The sequence below is a fragment of the Brienomyrus brachyistius genome, chromosome 23, assembly GCF_023856365.1.
Source record: "Brienomyrus brachyistius isolate T26 chromosome 23, BBRACH_0.4, whole genome shotgun sequence".
Taxonomy (NCBI): Eukaryota; Metazoa; Chordata; class Actinopteri; order Osteoglossiformes; family Mormyridae; genus Brienomyrus; species Brienomyrus brachyistius.
In genome coordinates, this window is record NC_064555.1 from 16,737,810 (window position 1) to 16,760,360 (window position 22,551).

At 51.3% G+C, this 22,551-nt stretch overlaps 1 protein-coding gene across 2 annotated transcripts in view; it reads left to right on the forward strand.

The window, feature by feature from the left end:
- Positions 1 to 22,551, forward strand: part of LOC125719376 (potassium voltage-gated channel subfamily KQT member 4-like) — a 47,051-nt gene that overhangs the window by 19,163 nt on the left and 5,337 nt on the right. The window contains exons 2-15 of one of the 2 annotated variants that reach the window (XM_048994081.1): positions 7,252 to 7,342; positions 8,276 to 8,402; positions 9,597 to 9,772; positions 9,863 to 9,988; positions 10,129 to 10,239; positions 10,331 to 10,426; positions 10,589 to 10,677; positions 11,685 to 11,804; positions 12,690 to 12,710; positions 13,206 to 13,301; positions 15,606 to 15,835; positions 16,242 to 16,338; positions 21,664 to 21,795; positions 21,895 to 22,033. In XM_048994081.1, the coding sequence (XP_048850038.1) occupies positions 7,252 to 7,342; positions 8,276 to 8,402; positions 9,597 to 9,772; positions 9,863 to 9,988; positions 10,129 to 10,239; positions 10,331 to 10,426; positions 10,589 to 10,677; positions 11,685 to 11,804; positions 12,690 to 12,710; positions 13,206 to 13,301; positions 15,606 to 15,835; positions 16,242 to 16,338; positions 21,664 to 21,795; positions 21,895 to 22,033 (1,651 nt within the window). The remainder of the gene's footprint in view (positions 1 to 7,251; positions 7,343 to 8,275; positions 8,403 to 9,596; positions 9,773 to 9,862; positions 9,989 to 10,128; positions 10,240 to 10,330; positions 10,427 to 10,588; positions 10,678 to 11,684; positions 11,805 to 12,689; positions 12,711 to 13,205; positions 13,302 to 15,605; positions 15,836 to 16,241; positions 16,339 to 21,663; positions 21,796 to 21,894; positions 22,034 to 22,551) is intronic. The other variant, XM_048994082.1, reaches the window with a different exon arrangement.

Below are 22,551 nucleotides of genomic sequence, written 5' to 3' on the forward strand. Positions count from 1 at the left end.
AGCGCTGGAGGTAGACGCTTCGCCCTCGATAATCTCAGATAAAGTGTGACAGTGAGCTGGACTGATGTGGACCTGCGCAGTTTGATTTGCATACTGGGTTTCATTCTAGATGCCAGAATATAAGGCTGGGGGACTGGATGCGCTCAGTCACTCGGAAGATGCTGCCAGTTTACATTTCTTGCACTATAAGCCAGAGCTGGGAAATTCAGGTCCAGAAAGTGAAACTCTTTATGCTCAACTGATTTGTTGAAAGAAAATCTTGGTCTGGACTTTAACTCTCTGCACCTGGACCATCCATCTCTGCTTTAAGCCTCATTATTACTGGATGTTCTGGCAAAGTAGCTCAGTTCCGATAATTCATGCGACACCCAACTCCTCCCGCTTCGACGCTTTTTGTTGCTCAGTTCCATAACTGCGATGCCACCTGTTGCACTTTCTTGGTTATGAGTTCAGCACACAGCCTTGTGCCCATTGCTTCCGGGATAGGCTCCGGACCCCCCGCGACCCAGTAGGATAAGCAGTTTGGAAAATGGATGGATGGATGGAGTTCAGCACAAAGTTTTTTGTGATCCTTCCGCATACGCATCGCAAAGAGTCACGCGCTTTACTGGAATAAGAAAGAGAAACAGAAGCTAGACTCTCCCTAAATTCTGCTAGGACCGTGTTGTACTAAAAAACAAAAGCATTTGTACTATTTTTTTGTTTTACTTTTGGGGGGAGGTGTATTTAATGGAGACTTTACGGATTTGGGCCTGGAACCAACATGATCCAGGAGTATAGTACAGTTTCCATGCCTGTCACTGTGCTTTTGCACCTCTGCAGTTCTGCGTGAGAAAAGCGGCCTTGTGGGACCAGTATCACCTGTCCTTTTTCCTTAGAAAATTTTGTCAAGCGCTACCGAAATATGTTCCTTCAGTCTCTCCACTAAAATGCTGTGCTAACTCTTTCTGTAGCCTAAAAATAGCGCGGTGATTCAGAACTGATGGCTGGCATTGCAACCATTCATGAGGATTTCCGAAGGTCTGATATGATGCTGTGAACGGGCACATTAGCCCCCGTGTGTCTCACTCGCACGCACACACATTCGTGCGTAAGATAATTAGCTAGTAGTGGATTATAGATCCCATCTGGTATTTTAAATTAGCTCTCATTTATTGTCTGTAAACCAATCAAATCCGAGTGTAAAGAAGAAAAAAAAAAAATCTGCAACGTAAGGTGGATATCCTACCTGCCGCAGCCATGTTAATTGCATTTATGGGGTTTAGACAGGTGTACACTGCATTTTAGACTGGCCAATGAGATTGAACGGTAGATGCCAAGATGAGCAGCTCCTGCTTGTGAGTCCACGTGTCACAGTTCATACAGAGCAGTGACTCAGGGGGACTGTCCTGTAGCTAGAGGAGGTGTTTCGCTGAGCTCTCTACTGCCATCTGTGGCCTCACCCGGTAATGACTGTGAGGGGGAACAAAGTGTTACTTTCATCTCAGAATTATGAAGAAACTTTTTTTTTTTATTAAGACTTCCATTTACTCAACGTTTGTTTGTTCCAGATGGTGCGATTGTGAAAAGTACCGAAACAGGCTGACAATGAGACGGGGAAATAATTTGCAGTGAAGTATTTCATCATTCACTGAATTCATAAATCAAAATCACCGTGAAAAATCATCCTTTAGGCAATTGATGATGCAGGTGAATGTGTTCCGGGCGCCGCTCTCCGTTTGAGCCGCACTTCATCATCCGTGCTTCCATGTGGGGGCCGGGTGTCTGCTCCGCCAACTCCCAGGACCCCCCTGCTTTGCAGTAACACATCTCCATTCTATTGCAAGATATAAAGTTTATATGCTTAGAATTATGAACACATTATGTACGCATTTGTCGGAGGGGACCTTCCGGCTGTGGTGAGGCTGGGACCCGTATGTAAGAGGCAGTTAAGGAAACCGAAGGGCATCTCTGTGCGTTATGCCTGTCTAACGTAAAGCGTGAGCAGCTGCGTATATGTGTAAGTGCAGAATTAGCCCTATAGACGGTGAAGCAGTCTCCTGTTTTGGGGGGGGGGGGTTGGCTTGGTGGGTTCAGCCTCCTTTCCCGTCAGCTGGTTAGAATCCTGTCCTGAGCAGAACAGTCACATCTCTATTAGGCCTTTCTGCCCCCCCAATAAAAAGTCACTTACCTGTTTATGTGAATCTCTGACACAGGCTCGTTGGAAATGAAGGGGAAGGCATTCCCCCCCCAAATCAGCAGACCCCTCCTCCCCAAAAGTAAATAAGAATGTATCCCTTATCTTTTCTTGTGTATCTGTGCGTTACTGAGGCCGGTTCTTTGCGGATGTAACACATAGCTCACGAAGACCGTAGTCCCGTATCAGACCAACTCGCTCTTTATTATTCAAAGATTATTCAGAAATCTTCCTCACGTCGTGTCCTTTCACCATATTGCTATTGCATCTGTGCCCATGTCATGCTTTAAAGTGGGTTGTCACTGCCAAAATGGCTGGGTCTGTGTGATAAAGAAATTTAAGCAAAGATGAATCGTATCACAACTTACTGCAGCCTTGTTTCAAAACTGCAATCTGTGTGAAGAAGGTGAAAACCAATCAGGAACTTTAGGGTAACAAATTTAAATAAAACCATATAAAAATGTAGCCGCTGTTTCTCGTCCTCTTTGTGTTCACAGTGAACATGAAATAAATTCTGATTTGGTCTCGTTTGATTTTTATCACAGAAAAACCTGCCATTTTGGCGGAGGTGTGTGGGTTTGCCCCCCCACCCACTGTCAAGCTCTTTCCACTGGCCTCAGAGGACCAAGGTGGTCACTCTGAAAAGACACGTTCCAATGTACCAGTACTTGTCATTTTCGTTTTGAATGGTCCGCGGAGCGGCTGCTGCCCTCCTGTTAGAGGCGGCTGGAGCTCAGGGCTCTAATTGTGTCCTGCTTTGCTCTAACAATCGCTGCGTAGCACGAGCAGCACGGCCTGTGATCTTACCGGAGGCAAGCAGTGCTTTAGATGCTCACTGTGCATTTCCCGGGGTATTAAATGGGAATACACTCCCCGTATAGAGTAATAGAGGCTTTTAAGTAGAACTGTGTGCCGATGTTCATATATTGATCTTTTGGTGCCCAGAAATCCTGCAGTTTTAGGCTGCCGGCCTTTTTTTGGGCTGGTTTACCTCAGGCTCACTTTGACAGAGCTCCAAATGCACATTCTATTGACTGATACAGAACTGCTGGCTCTAGAAGTCTGCCGGTGGGACACTGAAGGAGAGCACAGCTTGAAGATCATCTTGTATAGTCCAGGTCAAACGCCACACTCCAAGGCCAAAGGGCAGTCAGGCCTGGAATCTAAGTTTAGGCATATTTAAAGGGCCAGATCATTCCGCTTCGAAACCTGAACTAGACCCACTGGATGAGACTGTCGTACCAAGTAGGACCCCGCATTACAAACCTGATCACTGTATACTGCAGGTGAGGTTCAGAGCCGCCGTGTCTCTGCATTCTCTCAGCACATGCTTGCTTACAGAACTCCGCTCGGGGGCGCCCCCACAGTGTGGATTATCTGCTTGTGTGTGACTCCGCAGTGCGGTCAGCAAAGCCAGCGTATATCGCCCTTGACAGCCCTGTCAAACAAAGGCCACGGCGTCTCTATGACGGGTTTCCCCAGCTCTGCCCCCCAAGCCTCATATGAAAGTTTAATCCCTGAACATGTCCGCCAATCGATCCTGTGCTGTGTCTGCACATGGGCGCTCAGTGACGGCCACTGCCTGCCTTTACTGCTCTTATCACTCATTTATTCCACTGTCATCTCATCAGTCTGCCTTTCATGTCTCTCTCTGCCCTCTACTGGTCCTTTACATAACTTGTAACTCCTGGAGCCTTTAAGTATACTGTGGCGTTTTAGACATATTAAGCTGCTTGCGCTTTACCTCGTTCTCTGGGTGATGTGTGGCCCAGCAAGTTAGGTGTGTCTGTGAGCGGATGGTCGCCAGTTCGAATCCCCCGGCGGGTGCAGTGATTTCACCGTCAGGCCCCTAAGCGAGTCCCTTAACCCCCAGTCACTCCGGGAACTGTCTGACCCTACATTGTCTTAAATGAACGTCGCTTTGGATGACAGTTTATTTATAAATATATCGATCCGACATTCATGAGTGGCAAGAGAACTGCATCGGGATGCATGTTTCTGCAGGCGTTTATTTGCGGACACTATGAAGCATTATGACTGTGGAGTCTGACAGCAGCATCTTTGTGGCGCGGCGGCATGGTGCCCTGAAGCATGTGTGGAATCTACATGTCCTCCCCGTGTCACCTAGGGCCCCTGCCAGTGAGACTAAGTGGCACCCGTGAATTGGCCAGTGTATGGCTGTGCGTGTCAGTGTGTCTGCCCAGCACTGGAGTGGAATCCCATGCAGGCTGTAGCGCAGCCCGATGCCATGTGCTGCCTGGGATGGGCTCCAGGCCCCCCAGGGCTCTGACAGAGATAAGCGAGCGAAGATGAATGGACTAGTGGGGGAGTTACTCGCGATGGCTGCGACGGTAATGGTGGCTGATTTATGGCGATGGCAGCAGGCGTAGCGGTACAGGCGCGGAGTCCCGCTGTCTTTGTCCCCGCTCACTGCATGAGCACCACGGCTGCTTCCAGCACGCATCTTGCCCACCGGCTCTTCCAGTCTCAAGCGGTTCGCAGCTGTGATGCTGCTGCCTGTTGTGCTGCACTCCTGCTCGTCATACACGGCTTTCCCAGACCCTCCCAGAGGCGCGCAGAAACGATGCAGCTGGAAGGGTGTTCTGGAAAGCCCCCCCCCCCCCCCCCCCCCGCCCAATCCAGCCGATCTCGTCCATGCAGCATGGAGCCGTTGACTTTTGATCTGCTATTCTGGGGAGATCTCAGCCCACAGATGGCGCGAGAGAGGGAAACCTTTGGCGGTTGGTAGCTGCACCATTTCTATTGGCTGCGGGATGCTGCCACCACACCTGGCAGGGTTTCGGGCTGAAGTCGCCATGGCGACACAGGGAATGGATCAGGAAGTGGTTATTCCCCTCCCCCAAGAACAGGACCCCTGTGGGCACAGGTCTGGGGCAGTTTCAGTCACAGGGCACGGAGGAAACGTGCAGTCCCACAGGTTAGGCCTTTTTACTGCGTTTCCCTTAAGAGGTTGGCTTTGGATTAGGCTGGCAGTGCAGGAGATGATCACGGGAAGCTTCATACTTGAGATTCCTGAAAGCCAGTCCCAGAAGAGGCCCAGATGCCATCCACTGCTTAATCGCCAGCTCCTGCCCCCCCCCCCCCCCACCCCCTTTTTGTAATATTCCAGCCGTGAAAACTGGCCGTGTTAGCATCTAAAATGATAACGTGACAAAACCGGAGACCCGAGCCTCAGTGGGGGGCGAGGGGATGGTGTCCCCGCAGCCCGGGGGGGCTGTCTCGTTGCCGCCGGGGTAAATCTGTCAGGGCACTCTCTCCCCACACTGGTTTGGGAGCGGCAGCCTGCAGTGCTGCACACGCATCATCTCTGGGGCCCCGGCGTACCCTCAGTCTTGACCCACTTTTTTTTTCGGGAATCTTACTGTTTTAACAGGAATAAAAATCACTGACAAAGTGGCTTCGCCGTTGACCTCCAAGACCAATGTCGCTGATTGTGTGCTTTCATTTCAGTAGTGATTTTTATTTATTTATTTTTTTCCCCATCCCTTCCTTGCTGGGGTGAGGATGGGGGGGGTGATGCAAAAACTGCCACTCAGCTGAAATGTAACCCCTTCCACATGGACATCATGTGCTCTCGTGTGTCTGTATTTTTACCTGTTCATCATTTTTCTTCTTATAGATTCCAGTCGGGGAGGACTAAGCAATTTTAGTAGTTTTACACCCTGTGCCTCCGTCCGGTGGGAGGCTGAGGAATAAGCGCTGGCTAGTGGCTATTTGCTTTCACTGGCAGTGTCACGTTCAGGGATCATTTTACTGCTTGTTCTGATCAATAGCGGAGATGGGTAGAGACGGGGGGGGGGGGTGCACACCCACCCAGCCCCCTCCTTCCCATTCTCAGCCTTTTCTATCGATCAGAACGAGTAGCACGGCGAGCATCGCGGTTGAGAAGAAACGCAGTGGGACTCTGCCCGGCAATTTGGGCGTGTGGTCCGCGCTTCATCAATGGAAAGCAGGGGCGATTCTAGGATTTATTTTTAATGCGGGGGAGGGGCCAACTTTATCATTAACCAATGATATGGTTTGAATTGGTGATTGCCAGGGATGGTGGCACTCTGGGGGCCAATCAGCTTTCAGCTAGGGCCAGTGCCCCATTTGGCCCCGCCCCTGAATATGCCCCTGATGGAATGCAGTGCGTGGTCTGGGTTTGCCAGAACGTGGATAGGTGTCTTCCTAACTGGTGAACACTGGCACACAGGTTTGTGGTTCTGCATTGAAGGAACTTCTGCCATCTTGTTCATTAATTCATGACTTCAAACACTGAGATAAGACCCCATATTTAACCATAACCCTGATTCAGAGCCAGTGCTGTCGTGAAGCTGATGTTCTGGCAGCTGCTCTCAAACCACGCTCTGGATTCCTGGCTGTGTCAAGTGGCTGAGGACCAGCAGTGTGGAAGCGTCTTGGAGAGCCTCGCGGTTTTCCGTTCCAAGCCAGAACTGGTGCATTTTTCGGCATATTCTGCCGGTACAAAAAAATAATAAACCGTATTATGTTTTCAGTAACACACTGCTGATAATCCCTATGAAGTTTCCAGTATGCCACGCACTCCCTGTCCGCAGTCTGTGAATGAGCCCTCTGTCACACTGCATATAACCAAAAAATTACCAGCAGGTGAGACAAAGGTGTTCGGGCATCAGTAACGTGACCTGACCTGTTATCTGAGTGAATGTTTTTAAAATAGGCAATCAGATGGTGACTTCTGAGTCTCCTCGGTTATGGTGTATGATGTCCCCAGAGAGCTGGCTTCACAGTTTAGTCCCACGTGCCCAGGGATCTACGAGTGTCTGTCTGCTGTGAGGTCACGAGGTCTGGGATGCTGGCTGTGTGTGTCTCATCGCTCCGTCTGTACAGCTGTGATGTTCATAGTTCCATAAGTCCTGTGGTCTGTTTTCCCTCAGTTGTTCAGCCATTTTTATACATCTTCAAAGGAAAACAAACAAGAGATGCAATTTCCAGTTGTGAAGAATCGTAGATGAAGCTGATTACAAAGACTCATGTTCTTCTGTGTTAACCACATGTCTGTCTGCGTCTCTCTGTGTCTGTATGCATTTCAGCTTCCTGCTCGTGTTCAGCTGTCTGGTGCTGTCTGTCTTCTCCACCATCCCTGAACATCAGAACATCGCCAACGAGGGTCTCTTCATCCTGGTAAGAGCTGAGGGGGCCCTGACTGTCACTGGCCACCCGCAGACACTGCTGCTCCACCTCATCCTCGGTCCAAACCTCATCCAAGTTCTCGTACCGTGATGGACCTGCTTCGGTTGTCTCGGCCCCCCTCCGGCCATCGCCCCCCATCCCCACCCCCCCCCACCCCCTCCCTCCCTCTCTCTCTCTCTCGTTCTTACACGTCTGGCTTGTTGGAGATGCTCTTACGGGAAGCGAAAGAGCCGCGTAAGCAGGACAAACAGGTTCCAGTGTTGTCGAGTGCGCAGGAAAACACGGACGCGATCCACTGCACGCCTCTGCTTTCCTGTCGCGGCAGGCCGGCTAGCCGGGCTCCAGCAGGCTCCATAATGGAGGCCTTGTCTCCTGTTCTTCGGTTGTAGGGTTACACTGCCCTCTCTCGATCTGCCCGCACATGAGCCCTCCCCTGGTCACAGAACGAGAACACGGAAGCAGGGGCAGAACTATAGAAATGGCTTCATCCCTCACGAGAGGCACGGAAGGGGAGCCTAATTCATTTAGAGGAGCGGAATCGCTGTGAAGAGTGATTCCCTATTGTTTCCTCAGTCTCCGATGAGCAGGACTGGGCCAGGGTGCTCGAGTGTGATCAACAATGCTAAACAGCCGCCCCATAATGCTAATTAATGCTGCAGATAAGGTCGATGCTATCGGCTGTATTGTGTCTGTGTGTGTGTGCTGGCCTCGTTCTGCTCCACTGTAAGCGTGTGTGTCAGCAGGCTGTGTCCACGCTGTTATGTAACAGGGTCACATGGCTAATTTGTCACCACTGCTCGCCTTGGCAGGCGGCTGAGATTGTAGTTTACATGCAATGCCGGCTTTTGCCCTCGCAAGCTCGCTGTCGCCCCCTGCAGGACTGGCCCAGAATGATGGCTGCCGCCTTGTTGTCACCCCCTGCAGGAGTTTGTGATGATCGTGGTGTTCGGACTGGAGTACATCGTGAGGGTCTGGGCTGCCGGATGCTGCTGCCGGTACCGGGGCTGGCAGGGGCGTCTGCGCTTCGCCAGGAAGCCCTTCTGTGTGATTGGTGGGTAGCTGCGTGTGTGTTACTCTCATTAGGTTTATACTACTTCGTGGGGACCAAACGTCCCCCACAATGAAACAAAACCTGACCATTTTTGGGTCCCCATAAAGGTCTGTGAATGCAATCAAAATAATAAAAAATATTTAGTTCGGTTACTTATGGTTAAGGTTAGGGCTGGGTAGGGGTTAAGGTTGTCATGTTGTGGTTATAGTTTTCCCCTTAGAAATGAATGGAGAGTCCCCACTAAGATATTGTTACTGACCTGCGTGTTTGTATTTCTGTAATTGTTTGGGGGTGCTTGTGCTGTGCAAATAGCTAAAACCCTGCACGGTACTGAATTAGACGAATACAAAACGGTTGACAAGCAATGTCAGGGTTCAAAGTCTGGACCCAACCAATAATGTATCTTAGGAATCGGCATGGTTAATGTAAAAAGGCTTCACGTGATTTGAAGTAATAAATACAATGTAGAACCAGTAAATGCACACACACCTAACTCATCATAAGCCCCCCATCCCCCCCCATGACAGTGTCGAAATGATCAGTGAGTCTTTAACCAGTGTTCGTATTAAGTTCCCATTTTTGTTGTGTATTGATATCTCTTTCAAAAGTTCTTGTTTATTCATGCAATGCTGTTTTGTTGTTAAATTGCTCCGGACCTCTGACTCTGGGGGGGGGGGGGGGGGGAATCTTAATCAACCCGTTTGAGAACGCCTGGGTTAAAGAGTGCGCCCGGGTTGGGCTACGCTGAACTGACACCTGGCATTTAGCTGCTTTCAAATAATGTCGTCTTTGTATAGCAGTTTTCAAACACTGGCCTCCTACCAGATAACACTGCTCACTCCAGATGGGTTGTTGCAACCCGCTGCTTTGACAGATTTAGTACAGACCCCCCGCTGAAACAGGCACGGCTTCTGTCCATCTCTTTGTCGTTCTCTTTAGTGCCGGCTTTTGTGTGCATGCTTGTCGGGGGAGTAAACAAGGGCGGGACCACAAGGGGCATTGATCATCATCTGAAAGCTGATTGGCTCTCGCAGGGCCCCTCTCTCTCACTCACAGAACCAAAACGTATCATTGGCTAATTATGCCCCCCACCTTAAAAAAACAAATTCCCATAATTGTCCCTGATGCTTGTGTGCACGCTTACCCCACATAACTGTGACCCCCCCCCCCCAACTAATGTGATTTGGTTTGCAGACTTCATCGTGTGCGTGGCGTCCATAGCGGTGATCGCGGCCGGCACGCAGGGGAACATCTTTGCCACGTCTGCGCTGCGCAGCATGCGGTTCCTGCAGATCCTGCGCATGGTGCGCATGGACCGCCGTGGCGGCACCTGGAAGCTGCTGGGGTCGGTGGTGTATGCCCACAGCAAGGTGAGGGTGCCCCCTTCTGGCCACACCCAGATGGCGCGAATGGAGATATCTGACGAGCAATGTTCTGCTTCTGTCTTCGCTCTGCTTCAGGAGCTCATCACAGCCTGGTACATCGGATTCCTCGTGTTGATCTTTGCCTCCTTCTTGGTTTACTTAGCCGAGAAGGAGGTCAACACAGAATTCTCCACCTACGCCGACTCCCTCTGGTGGGGAACAGTGAGTACTGCGCTGACGGACAGAAGGGTGAAGCGACTGGTTAATGGAAGGATCACTTTGTTGGCGCGTTGTGTGGAATTTCAGCTGGCTATGATGCGTCCTTCCCAGTTTCTGGTATTAATATCCTTGTGTAAATGCAGATCACCCTCACCACCATTGGATATGGGGATAAGACCCCACGCACCGGACTGGGCCGCGTGTTAGCCGCCGTCTTTGCCCTGATGGGCGTGTCCTTCTTCGCACTTCCAGCAGTAAGCCTCTCCCATTGGCTCAGCCCCCCCCATCAGTCTCCTCCTCAGCCACTCAGAGCTGGCGTTCATTTTTCTGTCTGTGCTCCTGCAGGGGATCCTGGGCTCCGGATTTGCCCTGAAAGTGCAGGAACAGCACCGGCAGAAACACTTCGAGAAGAGACGGGTCCCCGCGGCCAACCTCATCCAGGTGACGGTGATGAGTCCAGTGATGAGTGCCTCACTGCGCCGGGGGTGGGGGCGGCTCCTTTCAGAGGTCACCTCCCAGTGAGGGTGTGTCCAGCCAGAGCCAGCCTCACTGATTCACCAGTGTCCTGTGTGTGTGTGTGTGTGTGTGTGTGTGCGCGCGCAGGCCGCATGGCGTCTCTACTCCACAGATGCTCAGCGCTCCTACCTCACGGCGACCTGGTACTTCTACGACAGCATGCTACCTTCGTTCAGGTACGTTGGCCGTCCCACTCGAACCTGAAGGCGTGGTCTGGCTGACCCTGCAGTAAATCTCACCGTTAGACTCACAGACGCACACACTCGCACACACAGACACACACACACTCACACACATGCACGCGCGCTGCGTCACCTGTGCTCCAGAACATGCCGCTATGGCAGCGCAGAGCAAAGTTCACGGTCACCCCAACTGGTTCGCCACTCTCAGCACAATCAGGGTCTGCTCACATGAGCCTGCTGTGCGTAGGTAGGCCTCCCCAGTCGTGGCCCCAGATGATTTCCAAGGCATACAGTAGGCGTATTAGGCGCTGTGTGCAGGTTTTCTGGCTGGAAACTGGCAGCAGGTATTACAGAACACATGAAAGATCCACCTTCGCCAGTGTGATATGTCAAGTTTTTTTGTCTTTACTTTACACGGTATTTCATACCATCAGCCCATTCGCCCCATGTCAGTCTGTGTCGCTTTACATCTCGTTAGTCGTAAGTGTGTGAGGCTGCTGTCCTCTAGCTTGGCAAATGTCCGCAGACAGACGTGTCCATCTTCGCCTCTCCGTCACGAGCGTCTCTGCTCCGGTGGCCGCGTCAAGCAAACGAGATTCTCACGCATCCGTCGTCTTTTTTGAAAAACCATTATGTGTCGTGTTACTTTTTTAAAACCCATTATTTGTTGTTTTTAAGTATTTCAGCATTAATTTGACTAATTGTATTTCTTTCTTTTTTTTAAAGATGGGGATGTAGGAATTGGATTCATTTAAGCATTTCAGATGCACAAATCTCAAATATGCAGGCTTCCTGCATAAGACTTTCTCTATTAGAACGCAAAAGAATGTTTCTGTAACGTTATAAAAACTACACGGCATTTTTAAATGCTGTGGGGAAAACAGCAGCTTGTAAACCATTTCATAGCATCCCCATCTTTTTAAAACTAAGAGTTAGTTTGATTTTTTTTCCTGTTTATGAGTTTCTGTTTCATCTTTTGTTCTTTTGTATGCATGACTCAGAGAACTGACCCTACTCTTCAGTCACCTGCAACAGCAGCGTAACACCAAGAAAGGCCAGCACTTCCACACACTGCTGTCCGGGCTGCGGCCCCACAGCTCCCCCTTCCTGTCGAGGGACAGGTATGCAACGGGCACAGCCAGCCTCCCACAGCACACAGCGAAGCGGCCGTGATACACGCGTACGCGCTTTGGCTGTGTGCTGTTACCCGGGTGCGTTTGGTAAGCGGGGCACCAAACAGGACAAGAAATTTAAAAATTCCATTCAACCCTGGGACCGTTCACCATTTTATTGTTTTTGTTTTTTCATTTAAGTTCAGTTTAGTGATAAATCTTTTATTTGCTCTTTGCACACGCAGAGGTACACTGGAGTGCTTCTCTTTTCCTGCCCCATCTTGCTCTCCATAGTTTGGGGGTGACGGCACAGGCTCAACCAATGTGCGGCGCCCCCCCCCACCCCCCCACCCCCCCACCCCCCCGAAGCTGGGGGTGAAGGGCCTCACCCACGGAGGTTGGGGCTCAATCCGGCGACCTTCTGAGACTTCTGAGCCACATCCCGCCTCCCCCCGTTTTAATCGTTTTGCCCTTTTTTTAACGCTATTTTAGTGGGCTGGTTTTATTAAGCAATAACAGAAAGCCTTTGCCAGGCACTGAGAGTGACCGTTAAATGGTCCCACGTTGACTGTCACAGCCTTAAGCTGCTTCTGCCGTCACAGGGAGCATCGTGCCCTGCAGTGCCATGAGGAGTCCGCAGGCCAGTGCGAGTCCCCACAGGCCAGTGCGAGTCCCTGCAGGCCCGTATCGCCGTCCTGTTTTAACAGCCCCCTGCTAACCCTCCGTCGTCGTCCCCTGTGTCCTGCCAGTCTCTCCTCTTCCTCTGGTTGTTGTCCTCCCTGTCATTACCATCTGCAGCCATTTACCATTGGCAATCTCTCTCTCTCTCTCTCTCTCTCTCTCTCTCGCTCTCTCTCCCGTCTCACTCCGTGTCCCCGCCACACGTGTTCTCAGGAGGGCAGGAGTCAAACGCAGGTTTGTTGAATTGCCACTTGTGTTGCCCCAACCTCACTCCAAAAAAATAAAAACCAACCCAGCGTAGCTGCTGTCTGCCTGGTCACTGTTTCCCATCGACCATCTGCATTCCCGTACGCGAGTCCATCAAACCCATCCAGGAGATGATGATAATGGGCCACTTTCTAGCTGCTGTCCCTAGAGGAGGTAATTCAGAGGATCATAGATAGTGAAGTTTCAGCAGGTGTCTGGCAGGTTGCACCTCTCTTTCCAGAAGGCCACACTATGTTGCGGCATGTCCACTATCTACCTGCCCACATGTCTCCATCCCTGCAGCCGCAGCCACAAAACACACACCAGCGCAGGAACATGTACTCTGGTTTAAAATTCTTTGCCCCTCCCACCTCACCTTAAGCTCCACCCCCACCCATGTTAACCAATTGACACTGACGGACACCTCACTAAACCCCGCGGTGTGCCCCTTCCCCCCCGAAACCCCTCCCTGTCCCTCTCCAGGCCCTGCTCCTCACCCTTTCTCCTACCTTGTCTCTTCAGTCAGCTCATATCTAAAAAGCGGGGTCTCTTCCGGATCCATGCCGGTCGCAAGCAGAGGTACCCAAGGCCATGCGCACTGGGCACGCTTGACCCCCCTTCCCGAAAATCCTTTCACCGCCTCGTTTCAAACCCTTTTTGGTCCAGTGCGCTCTTGTCTAAAGTGGGCACTTTAAATCCCTTTATTTATTTGCGTCAGATCCAAAAACCTGCTCTGGGCCGGAAGCCTTTTAAACGAGGCTTTTTTTTTTGTGCACTACTTGCTGACGTATATATGGCTGCGCTTTGGGTCCGAACCTCCTCCTGTGGCCGTCGAAGCCGCCGTCGATCATGGTGCCAGACTCTGAATCCAGCCAGTGGCTTGTGTCCAGGCTCATTTATATGATATCGACAAAATCCTATGAAGGAAGGAGACGTCGGACGCCAGACTTGACTTTGCATGGCTCAATCGAGGCTTTACAATGCATGCGTGGGCCCATCTGGTCTTGGAGCTTCAGAATAAGGGAGAACACCGTTAGATGTGTTTCCTGCGAAATCCCACTCAGGGCACTTCAGCACCAAAACCAGCTGGTCTAATTTCTGTAGAAATGTTTACCTCTAATTTCTTGGCAAATTTTTTGCAAATAAGCCTTGTGTGCTTCTTGTTTTCCTACCAAGAGTTCATGAGTCACTTTGCCTTTGACTTGGGTCATTTTATTGCTTATGTTGAGCCTGTTTAGCAGTCTGAGACGCATGGCTGGCGTCCATGGCGCCCACAGGCCGCTCTGCAGTGCTGCATTCCAGAAAAATTACTTGGAATCGTCCTGCTTATTGCCACAGCTGTATTGTTGGTCGCCTTCGTTTAGAAGCGACTGATTTATCAGTAGGATCTGTCTGATTTATGGGGAAGACTGTATCCCTTACAGATCGTTTGCTGCGGCTTTCATGCTCTAGTTGCTAAAAATCTTCACTGAAGAATGCTCTGTATGGTAAGGGGATGCGGCACCTTGGGGTAGGTGTGCCGGACTCCCGAATGCATGCCGCATGGGTTTGCATCTGACTGCATGAATGGGATTAATTCAGCCGTGTGCGTGTCTCTCTCTCCCCAGAAAGCACTTGAGCATTTCAGCTTGCGTGTATGAAACGCTCTTTCAGCTAATCCTCTGCTATTTAAATATTCATTTAAATGGCCACCTAAACGCATGGAGTATATCGCGGCAAACTCTCCAAGTAAACAACCTCGTTATGCCTTGCTCGTGCATCGTAGCAGCACTTTTTTATTGCGATGACTTTTCTGTGAGTTAATTCACGGGAGGTACGTAAGTGTTCGCAAAGCAGTCACTGCCATTACTGGCAGTTCTAGGAACTTGGCTTCATTTTCTTTGTTACAGGCAAGGAGGTTCTTGCCAGCAGACACCTGGTTCGCATTCTGCTGTATTGACTTCCCCAGTAATTCAGGCCATGCAAACACCGTTTCCTACAGAGAGTCAGATTCTCGCAGACGACTGGTACATATCAAGCAGTTGGGATTCTCTGCTGCGGTGAATCAAAGTGGTAGCGATTCCCTGAGTCCCTGGAAGTTGTAGGTTCACCGTCTTCCCAGACAGTGATGAAGACGGCTCGCTAACCAACAGCAAATTACCAGCTATGATGTCGTATTGGAGGTTTGACCTAAATGGTCACGCTTTGCTGTTGGTTTGTGGAGATTCTGCTCTGCCTTTTTACAGCCGTAATACTAACTAGGTGCTCTGTCAAGCATCGAAGGGAAGGACTTACCAGTCAAGTTTATTTATATAGCACAAGTGCTGTGAGAAAAAGGAAAAGAATTCAGACATACTGAAAATGACAAACTGACCCAACGGCTATTTGACGAAATACAAGTTATATACAGGATAAGATTTAAAAGTGGTGCATAAAACGACAAATATTAATGAAATTAAATATTTTAATAATGTAATCAGTAACAATAAAACTAACTATTAAAACATGCTAAAAACAAAATAAAGATTCAAATGCTAAAGAATAAAAAGTTTTAAGGCATGATTTAAAAGTGGGAGACGGAAGAACTTGACAGGGCTGGCTATTCCATGATCGGGGCCAACAGTCCCATAAGTCATAGAGAGGGGCCGATCTTACCATTAGCCAATGAGGTGTCTTGAATCGATGAGTGACAGGGGAAGGGTGCTCCGTGGGCCAATCAGCTTTCAGCTGGGATCGATGCCCCATGTGGCCCCTCCCCCGCATACTCCCCTGAGCAGAGGGTGTGAGACTAGCTGTGGCTAACGGGAGAGGAGACGCGCTCATTAAGGAGGCCCTCTTGTTTCCCAGCAGCCCTTAGCTGTTAACATACTGGCACAAGGTTTTAATTTCTGCCATCTTCTGCAGTGGCGGGAAGATGGGCTTCCGTGACCGAATTCGGATGAACAACACCCGGGCAGCCCAGACAGCTCGTGCCAAGGCATCGCCCCTGCCCACCAGCGAGGCACGCCCCTCCCCCAGCTCAGAGCACCCACCCGAGGCCTCCAGTCCTGAGAAGGTGCAGAAGAGCTGGAGCTTTAACGACCGATCGCGCTTCCGCACGTCGCTGAGGCTCAAGCACCGGCCCGCCATCGACGGTACCCACAGCCGCTCCCATCACGCATGTACAGCGTCACCCCATGTGTTTAGGCAGGGTGTAGGAGGTGCCAACCTCATCAGCCAATGATATCTTTGAATTGGTAATTGACAGGGGAGGGGCTCTTCAGTGGCCAATCAGCTTTAGCGGAGGACTTTGCCTCTGGCTACTGCACAGTATTCGAATAAGGGTTATGGCACAGCATGTGAGCACGGCAAATACAGTGTAATTATGTCATTTCCAATGTCTGTTGCATTTTACACAGACCGCAACTTTCTGCATCTATATGTATTTTGGGTGGGAATTTATATTTGGCAGTGTTTAAAAACCAGGCAGGCCGTGGGCATGCATTTCAAACTCAAGTCTCTCTCTCTGCCCGGACGGCACGCCCCCTCCTGGCATAGCAGAAGGTGCAGGGGATGACTACACGGACGAGAAGACCTACCCCGATGTGGCCATGGATGAGGTGATACCGGCCGTGAAGGCCCTCATCCGCGCTGTCAGGTCAGCCTGCCATTCCCGGCGTTAGAGGTCACACACTCACTTGGGTGTCTTTGAGTGTTTGACCTGTTGTTTAACACCAGGTGAGTGTTAAACAAAAACACACCATATAATGACTCTATTGTCTGCCCCCTGCTGGTTATTCTGCAAAGCTCATGCACTTTGCTTACTTGCGATAATGTGAATGTCACAAAGGAAAACACTCACCTCAGCAACACCAGAGTCATTCGAGGGTCCGGGGTGTATGGCTCTGTGCCCCAGAGGTCTGAGCCATCATTTACTATCGGCACGCCATCGTAAGGTGGCAATCATGACTGACAGCTGCTGAGCTGGGATTGTCCCGGTTTGCACTTATATGTTCAGATGCTTCCTGTCATTAATTTATTAGCGATTTGGCTAATAAACCAGAGGGACTTTGTTTAGACACTGGCCAGAGTGCCACGCCCCCCCCCCCCCCAAATGTTGCTCTCCATACAGCCAGGGCCATGCAACTCACGGCTGGGTCTGGGCTGTCTTCACAATGCCACCCCTGAGATGGTGCCCCCCACCCGCACTCCTGACACGGTGTCCCCCCCACCCCCAGCTCCTGAAGTCCCGCCCTCTTTTAATCGCTGTAATCCCATAGCCCTTCCTGCAGATGCCCAGATGCATTAGATGTTCCTCTTCATAAGCAATAATAAGTACATCCTTCACCTGGACCGAAACTTCTGTTTTTCCTCAGACCTGCTCTGCGCTCCCCCTTGTTAATTATTAAGACATAATGTTAGGATCACTTCTGACCTCGCAGCTGAAATCAATACTAAGCAGAAAGCACTGACCTGTAATTACCTTGGTGTTGCGTTACAGACCTGAGGGGCTGGGGGGGGGGGGGGGTCCACTGATGTGCATGTTTCATTAAGACTGGTAATGCTGAGCAAGGGAAGGGCCTCTGTGTTTGAGCGTAAACATCCTGTAGCAAAATCCCACTACCTGCTCCCCCCGTGGACAGTGTGGATCTGTCGGCCTCCCTCCCTCCTAGACGGTGTTACTGGGATGAGGTACCCCATGGCGGCACAGTACAGATCCCCATCTAGTCCCCCACCTAGGGGCCTCCTGTTTGTATGTGCGTCTGCCCCATTTGTTGCATGCGTCACGATGTTCCTGGGGGCTGTCCGAGACGAGAACAGCTTCCGCTGAGCTTTTTATTCTGCTGAATCGACATTCGAAATTTGGACCGGCCACCACTTGCTGCCGTGCGATTAAAATACGAGCCGCACGCATGCAAAAGTTCAGCCGCTTCCTCTCTGCTCCAGTAACTGGGTCACTGCCGCACAGACCCAGTGACGCAGGTGTGCCATGTGGGGCCGGCTTGCTCCGCGCTCCTCTGCACGTTGCCTCTGTTCTGCGTGCAGGGGGGGGTCGCGTCTTCAGTTCCTCGCGTTCCTTTCCTGTCTTCCTTTCATTCATCGGGTGAAACATCAATGTGAAGGTCCACGTTCTCGGGGCAGAACACACTGCACTGAGACAACCCTGGGACAGGGTCGGTGCCGCAGGACCTGCCGGCCTGAGTGGGCGTGCGGACGGTCCACTCGGGAGTTTGTGCCAGGGGTCGGTCACCAGGTGTTTGCCCAAAGGCTCATCGGTGAGCTACAGAGCTACAACATTGTTTATTTTCTCCTTTTACTATGCAGGAACTTCAGCAAAGATGGATGTTCTGAGGTGGGAAAGGTGTTAAAATTAGCGAGGTGCAAAATGCTGACGTTCGGCTTTGGACGCAGTCGACTGGCTGTTCATCAGCGCGGGGTGGAAATGTGTGGAGTGTGCGGTTTGGTGTGCCTCACAGAGCCCCCGGGTCCGTGGCTCTCATTCTGTTTTTTGTATGATTTTTTTTTTTGTTTCGTTGAACACAGCAAGTGATCACCTAGCAGGTAATGCTGCGCCCCCCCGTTCTCACGCTTCTAAGGGCCTGGGTTCAGATCCTGTATTACGGTTATGCACTTGACTGAGTGGAAATTAGCAGGAGAACATTTTGAAATGAATCTGAGGAAGTACTTCTTTACACAGCGTGTAGTTAGAGTATGGAATAGTCTTCCTGCTAGTGTAGCGCAAGCTAAACCCCTGGGTTCCTTTAAATCAGAGCTGGATAAGATTTTAACAGCTCTGAGCTATTAGTTAAGTTCTCCCCAATTGAGCTTGATGGGCCGAATGGCCTCTTCTCGTTTGTACGTTTCTTATGTTCTTATATTCTTGGCCCTTAACCCAAGCTGCTGCTGTCAGACCCTGCGCTCAAGCTCCCAAAAAGTAGCACATATCCATGTGTCTGTCTCATGGAGAGTGAGGTGGGATGTGTGGAAACTGCACTCTCTACTCACAGCGATGCAAAAGGCAGCCCTCCTCCGCTGTGGCCGGTACCTAGTGGGCTTTCATTGATCATATCTATATATAGCCGGCTTTGTAAAGGACTTAAAACATTTTAAATGAATTATACACTGTGGCGCCTCTGGGATGTTATCTGCTATGATACACAAGATGCACGGCAGCCGACGGCATTTCTGGCCTCCTGCTCTGCGTAAATGTAAATGTGCTGTAATCTCTCGCACGTAATCAGAGGGATATTCGGCTGGCCGTTCACCGGAGCTGTCGAGTTTTTAAACGGCTCGTTTTCCAACAGGATACAATAAGAGTTTCTTCTGCTCCAGGTGCCGTGGCTGCTGTTGGCGCGCTGATGGCACAGGATGTGGTGCCAAGCGGTCAACACTGGCACCAGTGAAGGAGGCGGAAATTGGGGATAGCCACGGGTGTGAACAGCTGCAGCACGGGGGGGGGGGGGGGAACGGGCCCCTCCGTCAGCACTTTTGTAAAAAGTTGTCGGGGCAGGGGGAGCAGTTACAAATGAGAAGTAAATTAGTTTTGTAGGGGGGGGGGGGGGGTTTCAGTCGTTCTTTTGTTTCTTGTATCCAGCCCCCCACCTCTACCTGAGGCCCGCCATGGAGAAATTCTGCAGGAATCTGCAGAAAAAAATAACTGAAGAATAATAGAAGAGTCTTCATGAGCTCACAGCTGGACTCGGTGATTTTGTGCCGGGGGGGCATGGAAACCCGCCGAGCCGGAGGGGGTGTTGGGCGCGGGAAGCTGCCAGGCCACATGTGGGCTTTTCGCTCTCCAGCCTGACACTGAAGGAATGACGGAAAGGACAGGTGCTGTTAGAGGAGTTCACACGTGTTACCGCTTCCTGCTGTAGACGTACCATGCAATGTCCGGGCCAGTGTGACGGTGCTTAATGTCAGGAGCGAGTTAACCTCAGTGTTTGCTTATTGGTTTTTAATTTTCCTTTTGTCGGGTCAGATTGTGAAGCGTGCAGGTTTTCTTGGGGTGCAGGCATCCTGTCGCGTGATTGGCTGTGCCGGCTGGATTCCCCGCTCTAAGCCCCGCCCACCCACTGAGGCAGCTGTGTTGCGTCACATGCGGGGATCACCCCAGTGACCCCACCTGCTCATGGGAGATGGCATGTTTCCTCATGCGAGGAATTAAATAGAACCCCCCCCCCCCCCCCATAACCCCATCTGTAACGGCAGAGGGTGACAGGGTTAGGGCTGCTGTTTTATCGTTTTCGCGAGGTCATTGTGCACTTTCCTTTCTGTTGAGCCAGCAGGCGCAGAACAGGCCAATAGAGAGACAATTAAAAGCAGGATCTGCTGTCGTGTGGCGCTGTAGGCTGCGGGGGCCCAGGGGGCAGTGAAACATTCGCTTGTGCTTCCGTTACGGCCCCCTATAGTCGCCCAGCTGTCGTCGTCCTCATGTCAACAGCGTGATTAAAGTCCTAAATCTTCAGGCCCAATTACCTCGTCAGGGTCTATATCGATCCTTTAGTGGTTTGTAGAATTTAGTGACGTACACGGGATCGCTATTATAATCGACACGCAAACTGTGAAACTGTTTCACAGTTTTCAAAGTCAGGGTGAGATGGCTGCATTTCACATAACCACCACATGAGGGCGGCATACACAGCGCTGCAGACACCCCCCTGGCTTCACAGCAGGTAGGTGGGATCTCCTTACTCAGCAGGCCTAACGTAGCTAGGAGGGCAGGCCTGGCTTTGACGTGCCGAGAGCAGTCTGTGGAGGGTGGCTGCAGTCTCTGTCTCTGGCTTCATACAGTGGTGTTCAAATTGTCTTCAAACTAAAATTCTTCATGGACCGAATGGCCTCCTTTCATTCGTAAATTTCTTATGTTCTTATTTCCACCTGATTATTACATGCTTGTTCTATAAACTTCTGACGATTAGGGTTCAATTCCCTGCCCCGCCTCTGTGTGGCGTTAGCATGTTTTCTTCATGTCGACATGGGTTCTCTGGTTTCCCCCCCCACAGTCCAAAAATATTAAGGTGAATTGAAGTTTCTGACTTGCCCATAGGTGTGATAGGTGTGTGAGTGTGCCCTGCGATGGGTTGGTGCCCCATCCTGGGGGTGTGAGTGTGCCCTGCGATGGGTTGGCGCCCCATCCTGGGGGTGTGAGTGTGCCCTGCGATGGGTTGGTGCCCCATCCTGGGGGTGTGAGTGTGCCCTGCGATGGGTTGGCGCCCCATCCTGGGGGTGTGAGTGTGCCCTGCGATGGGTTGGTGCCCCATCCTGGGGGTGTGAGTGTGCCCTGCGATGGGTTGGTGCCCCATCCTGGGGGTGTGAGTGTGCCCTGCGATGGGTTGGTGCCCCATCCTGGGGGTGTGAGTGTGCCCTGCAATGGGTTGGTGCCCCATCCTGGGGGTGTGAGTGTGCCCTGCGATGGGTTGGTGCCCCATCCTGGGGGTGTGAGTGTGCCCTGCGATGGGTTGGTGCCCCATCCTGGGGGTGTGAGTGTGCCCTGCGATGGGTTGGTGCCCCATCCTGGGGGTGTGAGTGTGCCCTGCGATGGGTTGGCGCCCCATCCTGGGGGTGTGAGTGTGCCCTGCGATGGGTTGGTGCCCCATCCTGGGGGTGTGAGTGTGCCCTGCGATGGGTTGGTGCCCCATCCTGGGGGTGTGAGTGTGCCCTGCGATGGGTTGGCGCCCCATCCTGGGGGTGTGAGTGTGCCCTGCGACGGGTTGGCGCCCCATCCTGGGGGTGTGAGTGTGCCCTGCGACGGGTTGGCGCCCCATCCTGGGGGTGTGAGTTTGCCCTGCGATGGGTTGGTTCCCCATCCTGGGTTGTTCCCCTGCCTTGCGCCCCAAGCATAGGGGATAGACTCTGGACCCCCGTGAGCCTGCATAGGATGAGCAGGTTTGGATAATGAATGAATGTAATAACAGAATTTGAATGACTTCAGCTAATTAACTGAGATCATGTGTTTGTCTCATTTGTGGCCCTTTGTAAGCAGGACCCTCAAGTTCCTTGTGGCGAAGCGCAAGTTCAAGGAGACGCTGCGTCCGTATGACGTGAAGGATGTCATCGAGCAGTACTCCGCGGGTCACCTGGATATGCTCGGCCGAATCAAGAGTCTGCAAAGCCGGTAAGCCCCCCCCCCCCCCCACATACACACACACACACAGATCTGCACGCGTGACAGCTGCTATATACACAAGGCCTCTAAACAGCCCTTACGTCACAGGGTGGATCAGATCGTGGGCCGCGGAGCCAGTCAGCCCGACAAGAAGGTACGGCATGAAAAGGGGGAAAAGTTGCCCTTGGATTTGGACCCCCACGAGGAGCCGAGCATGATGGGACGTGTCCAGAAGGTGGAGAAACAGGTACGGCGTCCACTGAGTTTTTACCACTGTGACTGCTGTAGCAGATGACATGACCAGCGGAGAGTGATGGTGGTCAGTCATATATTGTGGGGATGAGTTTAGCGACATTAAATGACCAATCATGAACAGAATGAGTTGCTGTAGGACATAACCAGGCCATAATCCTGATGACGTCATTGGCAGAACTCTGATCTGCGGCATCTACTCATTAAAGGTGTAGACCACACAGGCGTGGGTCTGAATGCCTGAATGTGGGGGTGTAATTGCAGTTGTTGCCCTGATTTACCCTGACCTCACCTGGGGCTTGTACTACGAAGCAGGGTTACTGGCTGATCGGGGTAACTTGTCGGATTTAAGGTCGTCTGGGGAAAATGTAAGTGAAGTCCATTTGAACTGTGGTACCTTAAATCTGACAAGTTACCCCGATAAGCCAGTAACCCCACATCATAGTATAGGCCACTGAGTTGCTCCAGTAAATATCCAGCATGTTTGTGAGGCTGCTTCAGGTCATTTTCAGA